The sequence below is a fragment of the Scylla paramamosain genome, chromosome 11 (genome assembly GCF_035594125.1).
Source record: "Scylla paramamosain isolate STU-SP2022 chromosome 11, ASM3559412v1, whole genome shotgun sequence".
Lineage (NCBI taxonomy): Eukaryota > Metazoa > Arthropoda > Malacostraca > Decapoda > Portunidae > Scylla > Scylla paramamosain.
In genome coordinates this window covers 27,393,523-27,405,646 of record NC_087161.1, presented here as the reverse complement: position 1 = coordinate 27,405,646, position 12,124 = coordinate 27,393,523, and the positions used below count along the sequence as shown (strand labels likewise).

The 12,124-nt window shown below is 51.0% G+C and overlaps 2 protein-coding genes across 2 annotated transcripts in view; one reads left to right on the top strand and one right to left on the bottom strand.

The window, feature by feature from the left end:
- Positions 1 to 403: 403 nt before the first annotated feature.
- LOC135105150 (sarcoplasmic reticulum histidine-rich calcium-binding protein-like) lies at positions 404 to 4,353 on the bottom strand. The gene is made up of 4 exons (XM_064013204.1): positions 4,200 to 4,353; positions 3,862 to 3,974; positions 3,638 to 3,738; positions 404 to 3,510 (listed from the first exon to the last, which is right to left on the bottom strand). The coding sequence occupies exons 1-4, from the start codon at positions 4,324 to 4,326 to the stop codon at positions 588 to 590; spliced, it is 3,264 nt and encodes a 1,087-aa protein (XP_063869274.1). The 5' UTR covers positions 4,327 to 4,353; the 3' UTR covers positions 404 to 587.
- A 7,180-nt stretch (positions 4,354 to 11,533) lies between these two features.
- Positions 11,534 to 12,124, top strand: part of LOC135104642 (general transcription and DNA repair factor IIH helicase subunit XPB-like) — a 1,560-nt gene continuing 969 nt past the window's right edge. Inside the window, exon 1 of the mRNA XM_064012173.1 lies at positions 11,534 to 12,124. This exon is cut by the window's right edge and continues 969 nt beyond it. Within this exon, the coding sequence (XP_063868243.1) occupies positions 11,534 to 12,124 (591 nt within the window).

Here is a 12,124-nt window from a genome sequence, read left to right as displayed (position 1 = left end):
CAATGCCTCTGTAGCCTATAACACTCAGGTGCAGCCTGGTACCCGTGGCCAGTGTGGAGGCCGGTGTCGCCTGCCTGTGTCACCTGGCCAGTACAGGTGCCCCGCCTGGGTTGGGTTAAGTGGGGGGTGGGTGAGGGAGCACTGGTATATCCCATAGTAGATTATTTCATTTTTACTCCATTGTCATCTGCTATTTGACTTTGGAGTAACCTGTGTTAAACTTTGAATTGATACAAAATTTAAAGGACACAAAGGAAATGAAGGAAAAGAAAGAAAAAAGAAAAAGAAAGAAAAGAACAGAAAAAATCTATGGAAAATTGTTGTAGCCTTGTCAGCCAATTCAGTTACGGAGGTAGTCGTTTCTTAAGACAGTTCAAGTCACAGGAGGGCAGTGAAACATTACTTGAAAGAGTAACTTTGCTTCTTTATTTATATATTCATTTGCCTATATTACTCATGCTATTCATTTTATCTTCTCGCGTCTGGCGCTGCGGGATGAATAAGCGAGGATTTTCATTTATTTACTTATTTATCTTAGTTTATTTATCTTAGTTATCTACTTTGTGTTTGGGTTGCGCGTACACTGATCAACTGGCGGGGGAAGGAGCTTCTTCTAATTTGGATTGGTCTTCGAGGTCGTGGAGGCCGTGTCTGTCATGGGCGTCCTGCTCATGATGGTGATGGTGGTGGTCGTCATGGTCGTGGTGGCCGTCGTCGTGTTGGTGGGCGTCCTGACTGTGGTCGTGCCCCTTATGGTCGTGGGTGTCGTCTGAGTGGTCGTGCCCTTCGCCATGTTCACTGTGGTCCTGCCTGTGGTCGTGTCCCTCGTGGTCGTGGGTGTCGTCAGAGTGGTCGTGTTCATGGTGGTGGCTGTCGTCATGCTGGTGGGAGTCCTGGCTGTGGTCGTGCCCCTCATGGTCGTGGGTGTCGTCTGAGTGGTCGTGCCCTTCGCCATGCTCACTGTGGTCCTGCCTGTGGTCGTGTCCCTCGTGGTCGTGGGCGTCGCCAGAGTGGTCGTGTTCATGGTGGTGGCTGTCGTCGTGTTGGTGAGAGTCCTGGCTGTGGTCGTGCCCCTCATGGTCGTGGGTGTCGTCTGAGTGGTCGTGCCCTTCGCCATGCTCACTGTGGTCCTGCCTGTGGTCGTGTCCCTCGTGGTCGTGGGTGTCGCCAGAGTGGTCGTGTTCATGGTGGTGGCTCTCGTCGTGCTGGTGGGAGTCCTCGCTGTGGTCGTGTCCCTCGTGGTTGTGGTTATCGCCAGAGTGGTCGTGTCCTTGGCCATGGTTGTGGTCGTCATGGTGGTGGTGGTCGTCGTGGTGGTGGTGGTCCTCGTGGTGGTGGTGGTCGTCATGGTGGTGGTGGTCGTCGTGGCCGCCATGGTGGTGGTCGTCGTGGTGGTGGTGGTCGTCGTGGTGGTGGTGGTCGTCATGGTGGTGGTGGTCGTCGTGGCCGCCATGTTGGTGCTCGTCGTGGTGGTGATGGTCGTCATGGTGGTGGTGGTCGTGGTCGTGGCTGTGGTCGTGTCCCTCTTCGTGTTGGTGGGAATCCTGACTGTGGTCGTGCCCTTCATGGTCGTGGGTGTCGTCTGAGTGGTCGTGCCCTTCGCCATGCTCACTGTGGTCCTGCCTGTGGTCGTGTCCCTCGTGGTCGTGGGTGTCGCCAGAGTGGTCGTGTTCATGGTGGTGGCTGTCGTCGTGCTGGTGGGAGTCCTGGCTGTGGTCGTGCCCCTCATGGTCGTGGGTGTCGTCTGAGTGGTCGTGCCCTTCGCCATGCTCACTGTGGTCCTGCCTGTGGTCGTGTCCCTCGTGGTCGTGGGTGTCGCCAGAGTGGTCGTGTTCATGGTGGTGGCTGTCGTCGTGCTGGTGGGAGTCCTGGCTGTGGTCGTGTCCCTCGTGGTTGTGGTTATCGCCAGAGTGGTCGTGTCCTTGGCCATGGTTGTGGTCGTCATGGTGGTGGTGGTCGTCGTGGTGGTGGTGGTCGTCGTGGTGGTGGTGGTCGTCGTGGTGGTGGTGGTCGTCATGGTGGTGGTGGTCGTCGTGGCCGCCATGGTGGTGGTCGTCGTGGTGGTGGTGGTCGTCGTGGTGGTGGTGGTCGTCATGGTGGTGGTGGTCGTCGTGGCCGCCATGGTGGTGGTCGTCGTGGTGGTGGTGGTCGTCGTGGTGGTGGTGGTCGTCATGGTGGTGGTGGTCGTCGTGGCCGCCATGTTGGTGCTCGTCGTGGTGGTGGTGGTCGTCATGGTGGTGGTGGTCGTGGTCGTGGCTGTGGTCGTGTCCCTCTTCGTGTTGGTGGGAATCCTGACTGTGGTCGTGCCCTTCATGGTCGTGGGTGTCGTCTGAGTGGTCGTGCCCTTCGCCATGCTCACTGTGGTCCTGCCTGTGGTCGTGTCCCTCGTGGTCGTGGGCGTCGCCAGAGTGGTCGTGTTCATGGTGGTGGCTGTCGTCGTGCTGGTGGGAGTCCTGGCTGTGGTCGTGCCCCTCATGGTCGTGGGTGTCGTCTGAGTGATCGTGCCCTTCGCCATGTTCACTATGGTCCTGCCTGTGGTCGTGTCCCTCGTGGTCGTGGGTGTCGCCAGAGTGGTCGTGTTCATGGTGGTGGCTGTCTTCGTGCTGGTGGGAGTCCTGGCTGTGGTCGTGTCCCTCGTGGTTGTGGGTATCGCCAGAGTGGTCGTGTCCTTGGCCATGGCTGTGGTCGTCATGGTGGTGGTGGTGGTCGTCGTGGTCGCCATGGTAGTGCTCGTCGTGGTGGTGGTGGTCGTCGTGATCGCCATGGTGGTGGTCGTCGTGGCTACCATGGTGGTGGTCGTCGTGGCCGCCATGGTGGTGGTCGTCGTGGCCTCCATGGTGGTGGTGGTCGTGGTGGTGGTGGTCGTCGTGGCCGCCATGGTGGTGGTCATCGTGACTGTGGTCGTGCCCTTCATGGGCGTGGGTGTCTCCAGAGTGGTCGTGTGCCTCGCCTTCGTTGTCTGAGTCATCGTCGTGTCGGTGGTTGTCTTTGCTGTGGTCGTGTCCCTCATGTTCGTGAGTGTCTGCCGAGTGGTCGTGGTCTCCGCCGTGGTGGTGATGGTCGTGCTCATGCCCTCCATCGTGGTGGTGATGGTCGAGATGGCCATCGTCGTGGTGGTGGTCATCGTGGTGGTCGTCGTGGCCGTGATCGTGGCCGTGGTCGTGGCCGTGGTGGTCGTCGCCTTCGTGGTGGTGGTGGTCGTTGTGGCCGTGGTCGTGATCGTGGTCGTGGCCGTAGTGATCGTCGCCATCGTGGTGGTGGTGGTCGTCGTGGTGGTCGTCGTGACCGTGGTCGTGATGGTCGTCGCCATGGTGGTGGTGGTGGTCATCGTGGTGGTCATCGTGGTGGTCGTCGTGGCCGTGGTCGTGGTGGTCGTCGCCATGGTGGTGGTGGTGGTCATCGTGGTGGTCGTCGTGGCCGTGGTCGTGGCCGTGGTCGTGGCCGTGGTGGTCGTCGCCACCATGGTGGTTGTGGTCGTCGTGGTGGTGCTCGTGGAAGTGCTCCAGATGTCTGAAAGTAGAGTTTACACCTGATGAACTGGGTGAGGGAAGTCTCTCTCTCTCTCTCTCTCTCTCTCTCTCTCTCTCTCTCTCTCTCTCTCTCTCTCTCTCTCTCTCTCTCTCTGCACTGTACTCACTGGAGTGCCTGAGAGTTGTGGTGGTCGTTGTGGCCCTCGTGTGGGCGTTGGTAGGCGTGCACCAGCATCTCGTGTTGCAGCTTGTCCACCTCCTGGGTCACCTGTGGGCGCAAGGAGGGACTCAGGCACAGGGGATGGTCAGTAAAGAGTCAGTAGATGGTCTGGTTACTTTAAATGGTGTGTTTACTTAGAATGGTCCATCTACTTGTCACCTCGCCCCTCACCTGGTCGTGGGGAGGGTCGCCGTGTCGATGGTCCGCCACGTCATGCTGCACCCTCTCCACCTTCTCCCACAGCGACGTCAGGTTGCTCAGTACATAGTTGAGGTCGTATTCACCTGAAGGAAAGGGGCTTTGTTTAGGCTCTGTTCAGGTGGACCGTGGTGCTTTGAGGGTTGTTTGTCGTGAAGCAACAACAATAACAGTTGCTAATACTACCGCTGCTACTACTACTACTACTACTACTACTACTACCACAAAATAATAATAATATAACTATAACAACAACAACAACAACAACAACAACAACAAGAACACCATCACCACTAATACTCGGTTCTTACCTTCCAAAGGCACCGGGATGGCCATGCAGGAGGCCGCCATCAGCAGCAGCAGTCCCGTCAGCACGTGTGGATGCATGCTGCGGAGAGGTAAGTCACCATCAGCGGGGCACCACCACAGTGTACGCATTCCACAAACTTCCACCTTTTCATAAGACAATGGAAATTATATTAGATTTAGCCATAAGGGCGGGGGTGGTATACTTACGTGGCGGTGGACAAGGTCTGACTGTGTTCCTTGTGCCCAAACCATCTCGCTAAATATCTCCAGCTGCTGCACGCCGCCCGGCACCTCACGGCCACACGGCACCACGCCCCGCCACTCCTCCACCGACACTGTACTCCATTCCCCCTCACTGTGGCACATCCTCGGTCCCCCATTCTTTTTTTTTTTTTTTATTTTTGATATATGAGGGGTACCGGCCAAGGGAAACAAAACTAATGAAAAAAGGCCCACTGAGGTGCCGGTCCCCGTACAAATTAAAATGCGGTAGTCAAAAATTACAGGATAAGTGTCTTGAAACCTTCCTCTTGAAAGAATTCAAGTCATAGGAAGGTGGAAATACAGAAGCAGCAGGGAGTTCCAGAGTTTACCAGAGAAAGGGATGAGTGATTGAGAATACTGGTTAGCTCTTGCATTAGAGAGGTGAACAGAATAGGGGTGAGACAGAGAAGAAAATCTTGTGCCGCGAGGCCGTGGGAGGAGGGGTGGCATGCAGTTATTCAGGCTGGGTTCTAACCCGAGAAATAATAATAAAAAAAAAAGGATTATTGCATTTTTATAAAGTTTAGGTCTTTATCTATCGCCTGATAAGTCCTGCGTGCATCAAACTATCCCTCTAACAATTTAAAGGTCAATGTTTAGGTAGTAATTTAAATGCCGCCGCCTAGTATTTTTTCTCTTGTTTTTTTTTCCCCTCTTTATTTAAATAAAAATTGAAATCATGTAATATCCCATTCGAAGCATCGTTCTCTCTTTGACTAAGTCATAGAAAACGCATTTAAACATGATCGGTTGGGGAAGAAGGTTTCCCGCTGACCTATGCGGCGCCAACAATAGACACTGAAGTTATCTGCCTTTTTCTAATATACTGCCCGTTTCTCATTATCCTACAATGAAAAGAAGATCTGCTTATAAAAAGAAGGTAGAGAGTGCTGCCAGGACTCGTGAAGCTAAGAAGAATGAACAGCAACCTTCAGATTCCTCACTACCGCCACCACCACCTCCACCACCTTCATCACCTTTTAGTAGAAATAAAAGCCCTCTTTCAATACGTGAAAAATTTCTCAGTGATGTGTCTGTGTCCTCTCCATCTCTTGGAAGTGAGAAGGAACAGGTTTTGATTAGAAAAGATGTTCTTCAAGAAACGTAGGGTACTTGGTGATTCAGACTACAGGAGCAGGGTATTTTAATTCTTCATGGAGAGAGAAATGGCAAACGTCAATTCTCCCTGGCGAGGAACATAAGTGAAGAGTGGGGAAGGGGCCCGCCACTGGTTAGTAAACACCTCCTCTTGAAGCTTATGTGCCGAGGAACCCTTGTGGTGAGGTAATTGCTACGGCAAAGGCCCGTAACAAGTATTTCTACAAATTCCTTTACTATTAAGCTAGAGTAACCATTTTTTTGTTTACCAAATGGCCTATAGGCAGAGAAAAAATGACCAAAGTTTGATGCATGTTGGACTTGTGCTTCCTGAGTAATGGCATAAACAGAGTCGTATTTCTTTAAACGGCGATTCTTGGAAAATTATATTTTTGACGCATAAAAATGCCCACAACACATATTTATTGGGGATTTTGAAAGTTCAAAACTGTCATGTTTTTCAACTCTTTTTCCTGGATATGGTCAAAGCAAAAATATTTTATTTTAATTTTATATATTTTTTGCATATTTAAAAAAAAAAAAATTCAAGTTTTATTAAAAAATTCCAAGAAATATGAGAATAATAAAAGCAACATTTTTTCTTAGACCGAAAATTTATAGAAAGATGGCACTTCAAAACCATATATAACACATTCAAATTTTTTTTTTTTTTGAAAGTATGGAACTGGACACTTATATAGTACACCTACAAAATCAGCTGTTAGAACACAGTCTTAAGATCAGAAGAGAAGTTGGCGATGAGAAAGAGGCTGAAGACAGTTAGTTAAAGGAGAGAAGTTGACGAAAATCTTTTGATTCCACCCTGCCTAAAAGAAAGTCTGGCACTCTTTGAACTCCCCTCCTTCACTCCCCTACTCCTTTGCGTCACAGCGCACCCCTCATCCCCTGCCCGAAGTGCCACGTATGCCCCCCTCTGCCCTTCGCCCCTCACTGCCTCACTGAAGGACTCGGCGTCCTTGCATTAACCATAAGTACCGCTACGTAATCCTCAGGGTCAGCAGTCAGGATGCGACAAGAAATAACTGGTTCAAGCTGCATGAGATTAGGCTTAAAAAAAGTCTTAGGGAAAAAACAGGTTCTCAAATAGAGTGCTAGGTGAATGGAATAGACTCAATAAGCAGGTTGTTACAGCCGAGACAATAGGGAGCTTTACAAGATTATTCAAGTTTATGGATGGGGATGATAGGTGAAAATAGGTGGGCATGTCTCATACAAGGACCGTCACATGTAAACCTAATGTGTTTTTCCAGCTTGTTTATTTTTCTTATATATTTATGTCCTTACGAGTCTAGGGATGCAGCAGGCTGGCGCCGCATGAAGCAAGACTCGCTTTGGGGATTTTTGCTGTGTACTTCTGCCTGCACAGGTTATTGACTCCAGCAGCGGCCTTATGGAGGTATCCCTTTCATCATCTTGGGGCGTCGTGACAGCCGGGTGGTTACGACAGGTCCTCAGCTGCTGGGGGGAACACATGCGTCGTAGTGAGGAGGCAGAGATGTGTGTTGTACCAAGCGCTTTTCAGGAACGAGTTGTTCTCTGCGGGACTGAGTTGCTGATGGGAGGAAGTGTGGACCACCTTTCTTTTAGTTAGCTTACTTATCATTTTTTGCTATGATTTCTCCGTTTTAGGAAATGTTGAAGGTTAGAAGGGCTAAGAGATGGTGGAGGGAAGAGGGAGTTCAGTAACAATGCCTTTGTAGCTTATGACACTCAGGTGCAGCCTGGTACCCGTGGCCAGTGTGGAGGTCTGTGTCACCTGCCTGTGTCACCTGCCTGTGTCACCTGCCTGTGTCACTTGCCTGTGTCACCTGCCTGTGTCACTTGCCTGTGTCACCTGCCTGGGTCACTTGCCTGTGTCACCTGCCTGTGTCACCTGCCTGGGTCACCTGCCTGTGTCACCTGCCTGGGTCACCTGCCTGTGTCACCTGCCTGGGTCACTTGCCTGTGTCACCTGCCTGTGTCACCTGCCTGTGTCACCTGCCTGTGTCACCTGCCTGTGTCACCTGCCTGGGTCACCTGCCTGTGTCACCTGCCTGGGTCACTTGCCTGTGTCACCTGCCTGTGTCACCTGCCTGTGTCACCTGCCTGTGTCACTTGCCTGTGTCACCTGCCTGTGTCACCTGCCTGTGTCACCTGCCTGTGTCACCTGCCTGGGTCACCTGCCTGTGTCACTTGCCTGTGTCACCTGCCTGTGTCACCTACCTGGGTCACCTGCCTGTGTCACTTGCCTGTGTCACCTGCCTGTGTCACTTGCCTGTGTCACCTGCCTGTGTCACTTGCCTGTGTCACCTGCCTGGGTCACTTGCCTGTGTCACCTGCCTGTGTCACTTGCCTGTGTCACCTGCCTGTGTCACTTGCCTGTGTCACCTGCCTGTGTCACTTGCCTGTGTCACCTGCCTGGGTCACTTGCCTGTGTCACCTGCCTGGGTCACCTGCCTGTGTCACTTGCCTGGGTCACCTGGCCAGCACAGGTGACCCTCGTTGGTTGCCGGTGGGGGGGGGAAATTATTTCCTTTTTACTCCATTTTCATTTGGTGTTTGATTTTGGAGTAACCTGTTTTAAACTTTGAACTGATACAAAAATTAAAGAAAATGAAGGCAAAGATAGTTCGCTCAACCACCGCTCCAAAAAAAGAAAAAAAAGCTTATGGAAAATTGTTGTAGTCTTGTCAGCCGATTCAGCCACGGAGGTAGTCATTTCTTAAGACAGTTCAAGTCACAGGAAGGCAGTGAAACATTACTAGACAGAGGAATTTTGCTTCTTTCTTCATTTATTTATTCATTTATTCATCTGCTTATTTACCGATTCATTTACCTTAGTGTGTGGCGCTGCGGAATAGAACTAGGGGAAGATTTTCATTTGTTTACTTATTCATCTGTTTATTTACCTTATTTAGTTATCTATTTCTGTGTGTATGGCGCTGCGTGTACACTGATAACAGAATGATGAACCTCGTAACCATGTGCCGCGTGAACGCCTTCCACGCGGCACCACCACGCCGGCACACGACACCTCGCGGCCCCCTTCTGGTGGTGGCTGCAGCGGCGGCGGCGGCGGTGGTGGTGGTGGTAATAGTAATACTGGTAGTGATGGTTGTTCATAATAGCAATGTTGGTAGTGGAGTCTATGGTGGTGGTGGTGGTGATGATGGTGGTGATGGTGGTGGTGGTGGTGGTGGTGAGTGGTGACGGTGTGTGCGTATGTTATCAGGCATCGGCAGGCTGTGTGTGTGTGTGTGTGTGTGTGTGTGTGTGTGTGTGTGTGTGTGTGTGTGTGTGTGTGTGTGTGTGTGTGTGTGTGCGTAATCGATAGTGTTAATCTGGTAGCGATTGAAAGGCGCGGAGATAACTTGAGTTGAGGGTATATAGGTCACCTCAGGAGGAGAGAGAGAGAGAGAGAGAGAGAGAGAGAGAGAGAGGGATTATGTACTAGGATTCTACACACACACACACACACACACACACACACACACACACACACACACACACACACAATCTGCATTTCTTTCCATTATTTTTTTTTCACATTTTGGCCACGTTCTTCTCAATCCCAAGGCAGATTGTCATTAAATTTGGAGAGAGAAAGAAAAAATAACGTGTCTTCTTTTTCTTCTTCTTCCCATTCTTCTGTTTTTTTTTCTTTTTCTTTTCTTCTTCCTCATCTTCACCATCTTTTCCTCCATCATCAACTTTTTCTTTTCTCTCCTGATCGTTTTCCTTGTCCCCCTCTTTTTTCCCCTGCGCATAAAAACAAGAGACGCAGCAACTGACTCCCAGACCCAAATGCACCACTTGACACCACCCCATCACCCCCCACCAGGAAATGACGAGTGCAGGGCGCCGTACACTCATCTCATCCCTGTGTATGGGGCTTAGGCGCTGACTGACCTCATTGCGCAGGGGTACGTAAGTAAACACCCGCCCGCCCGTCTTTTTCATCAGTTACTAAGCCTCTCTCTCTCTCTCTCTCTCTCTCTCTCTCTCTCTCTCTCTCTCTCTCTCTCTCTCTCTCTCTGCTCTTTGTCTCTGTGTGGTTTCATAGAGGGTGAACGAAAAGTAATAATGAGTAAGATAAGTAAAAAATTATGATGAATGGAGTTGAAATAGGAAATGAATGAATGAATAAGAAAATATATAAAGAAAGAAAGAAAGAAGACAAGAGAGAAAGAAAAAAAGAAAAACTGAGCATATTCTTGAAGGGAAAAAATTGTATGTAAACTTAAACATAGCCTAAATGAAACCAGTTACTAGATTTATTTTTTAAGTGTGTGTTTGTGTGTGTGTGTGTGTGTGTGTGTGTGTGTGAGGGACAAGGAAAACGATCAGGAGAGAAAAGAAAAAGATGATGATGGAGGAAAAGATGGTGAAGATGATGAAGAAAAAAGAAAAAGAAAAAAAAAAAAACGGAAGAACGGGAAGAAGAAAAAGAAGACACGTTATTTTTTCTCTTTCTCTCTCAAAATTGAATGACAATCTGCCTTGGGACTGAGAAGAACGTGGCCAAAATGTGAAAAAAAAGTAACAGAAAGAAATGCAGATTGTATGGCAGAAAGGGAGAGAGAGAGGGGAAAGGTGAGGACAGTCAGAGGAGGGGAGATAATAAGACGATAAGCTTTTGATTTGATCCTGTCTAGAAGAGGAGTGTGAGTGGAACTCTCTCCCATACATGCGAAGTGTTCTCTAGGCATGGATGAACATGGCCCCTGTGCAGAGTCAGCAGCAAGGGGCTGAGAAAACTGGTGGAGACGACTCAGGTAGGCCTTATCAGCACCACCATCACCTCAATAACCGAATTCTCCCTCCTCCTCCTTCTCCTCCTCCTCCATTTAGTATCCAGCTGTTTGTTCTTCCTTTGTGTCCCTCATGTACTTTTTTCCACGAAGTACCATACACCCAAACAGTGAAATCCTCCTCTTTCTCCTCCTCTTCTTCCTCCTCCTCCTCCAGCCAACAGCCACACGAACTAACATCCGCCCCCCCCCCCCAGCTACCGCCCCACACCCGCACACAGATAGCAGCGTACACACGACCTGCCACCGTGCGTCACGCCAGCTGGTCCTCCCTGATCCGCTGCCCTCAGTCCTGACTTGTACCCTTTCTTTGTCTTGCCCTCTTGTTTTGCTTTGCTGTTTTGATATTCCCTTGATTTGCTTTCTCCTCTTCTCCTTTCTTCCTCCTATCTTGCTATCTCTTCTCTATCTATTCTCTCTCAGTCTTGGTTGAAGCTGCATCCTTTCTCTTGCCCTCTTGTTTTGCTTTCCTGTCCTCTTGTTTCGGTATTTCCTTGTATTGCTTGATCCTTTTTGTCCTTCCTTTCTGTCTCCTACCTTGCCTTCTCTTCTGTATCTGTTCCCTGCCTCGCTACGGTTTAAACTCTCTTCTCTTTTATTTTCATCCTTTGGTTTCTCTTTCTCCTTTGATTGTAGCTTTGAATTTTTATCTGAACGGCCTTTTCAGATTTCGTTGGTTTTTAATCGTAAGGTTTTGTAGTAAGGGAGAAAAGAAAAGAAGACGCTCATGTGAAGGTGTCTTGTAGGTTCTTCTTCTTCTTCTTCTTTTTCGTCGTCGTCTTCGTCATTGTCGTCGGTGTCGATAGTGTAGAAAATATATCTTCCAGACCAGTCTCCATCCAGCAGAAGTGGCGGGGTAGTGTAGTGAAGCTGCAGACTGGGAGCAGAGCGACGCGCAGCGCCTGCTTGGGACTGCCGCAGGGCCACGTGAAGGCCGTGTCAGTAACATCGGTACTGGAGGCAGGGTCTTGAAAGGCAGGCTTTTTTGTACTTAGAACGATTCACTGAGGAAGAAGAGCCAGCACTCCATCGCAAGCACTGCTCCCGCGTCTTGGATCGAGGGAGGCCCAGCTCGGTGACCAAATCCTGCGTGCTGAGAGAAGGTAGCAGAACATCTGTAGCATTGCTGGAAGTAAGGATCAAGGTGACGGACAACCAGAGGCATGGCAGAAGGGCTCAGCGGCGCGGGCATCGCTGAAGACTACCTCCATCGTCCGTACGTTGTGTTTCCCAACAGAAAACGCTGCCGTCACTCCACACCTGACGTCCCGCATCAGCCATGGGGCGAGGCAGAGGGCGATGCGTGCCTGGAGCTCACCTCCAGACTGCCTCAGTACAGCTGCTACATTAGGCATGTGCCCGCAGCGGCAACCCTGTTCACCACGCAGCTCAGGATGAATCCACGCGAGCTGCACAGGGTCCGGCCACACCAGCGTGACGCCGTGGAGGCACTCGTGGATCCGACCACCGAGTGCTTCCTGAGTGGCTGCGTCGTGCTGCCGTGCGGGAGTGGCAAGACGTTGGTGGGTGTGCTTGCCGCCACCGTCATGCGACGTCGCACGCTGGTGGTGTGCGCCACGCTGGAGCAGGTGGAGCAGTGGGAGCGCCAGGTGCTGCGCTGGACGCTGCTACCCAGGGAGCTGGTATTCCGGTGCGGGTCTGCGGCGCGGCCAGACGACGACCTGCAGGACGCCGCCGTGGTGCTGGCCACCTATCACTGGCTCAGTGGTTCCCGGGAGGCGGCGGGGGCTAAT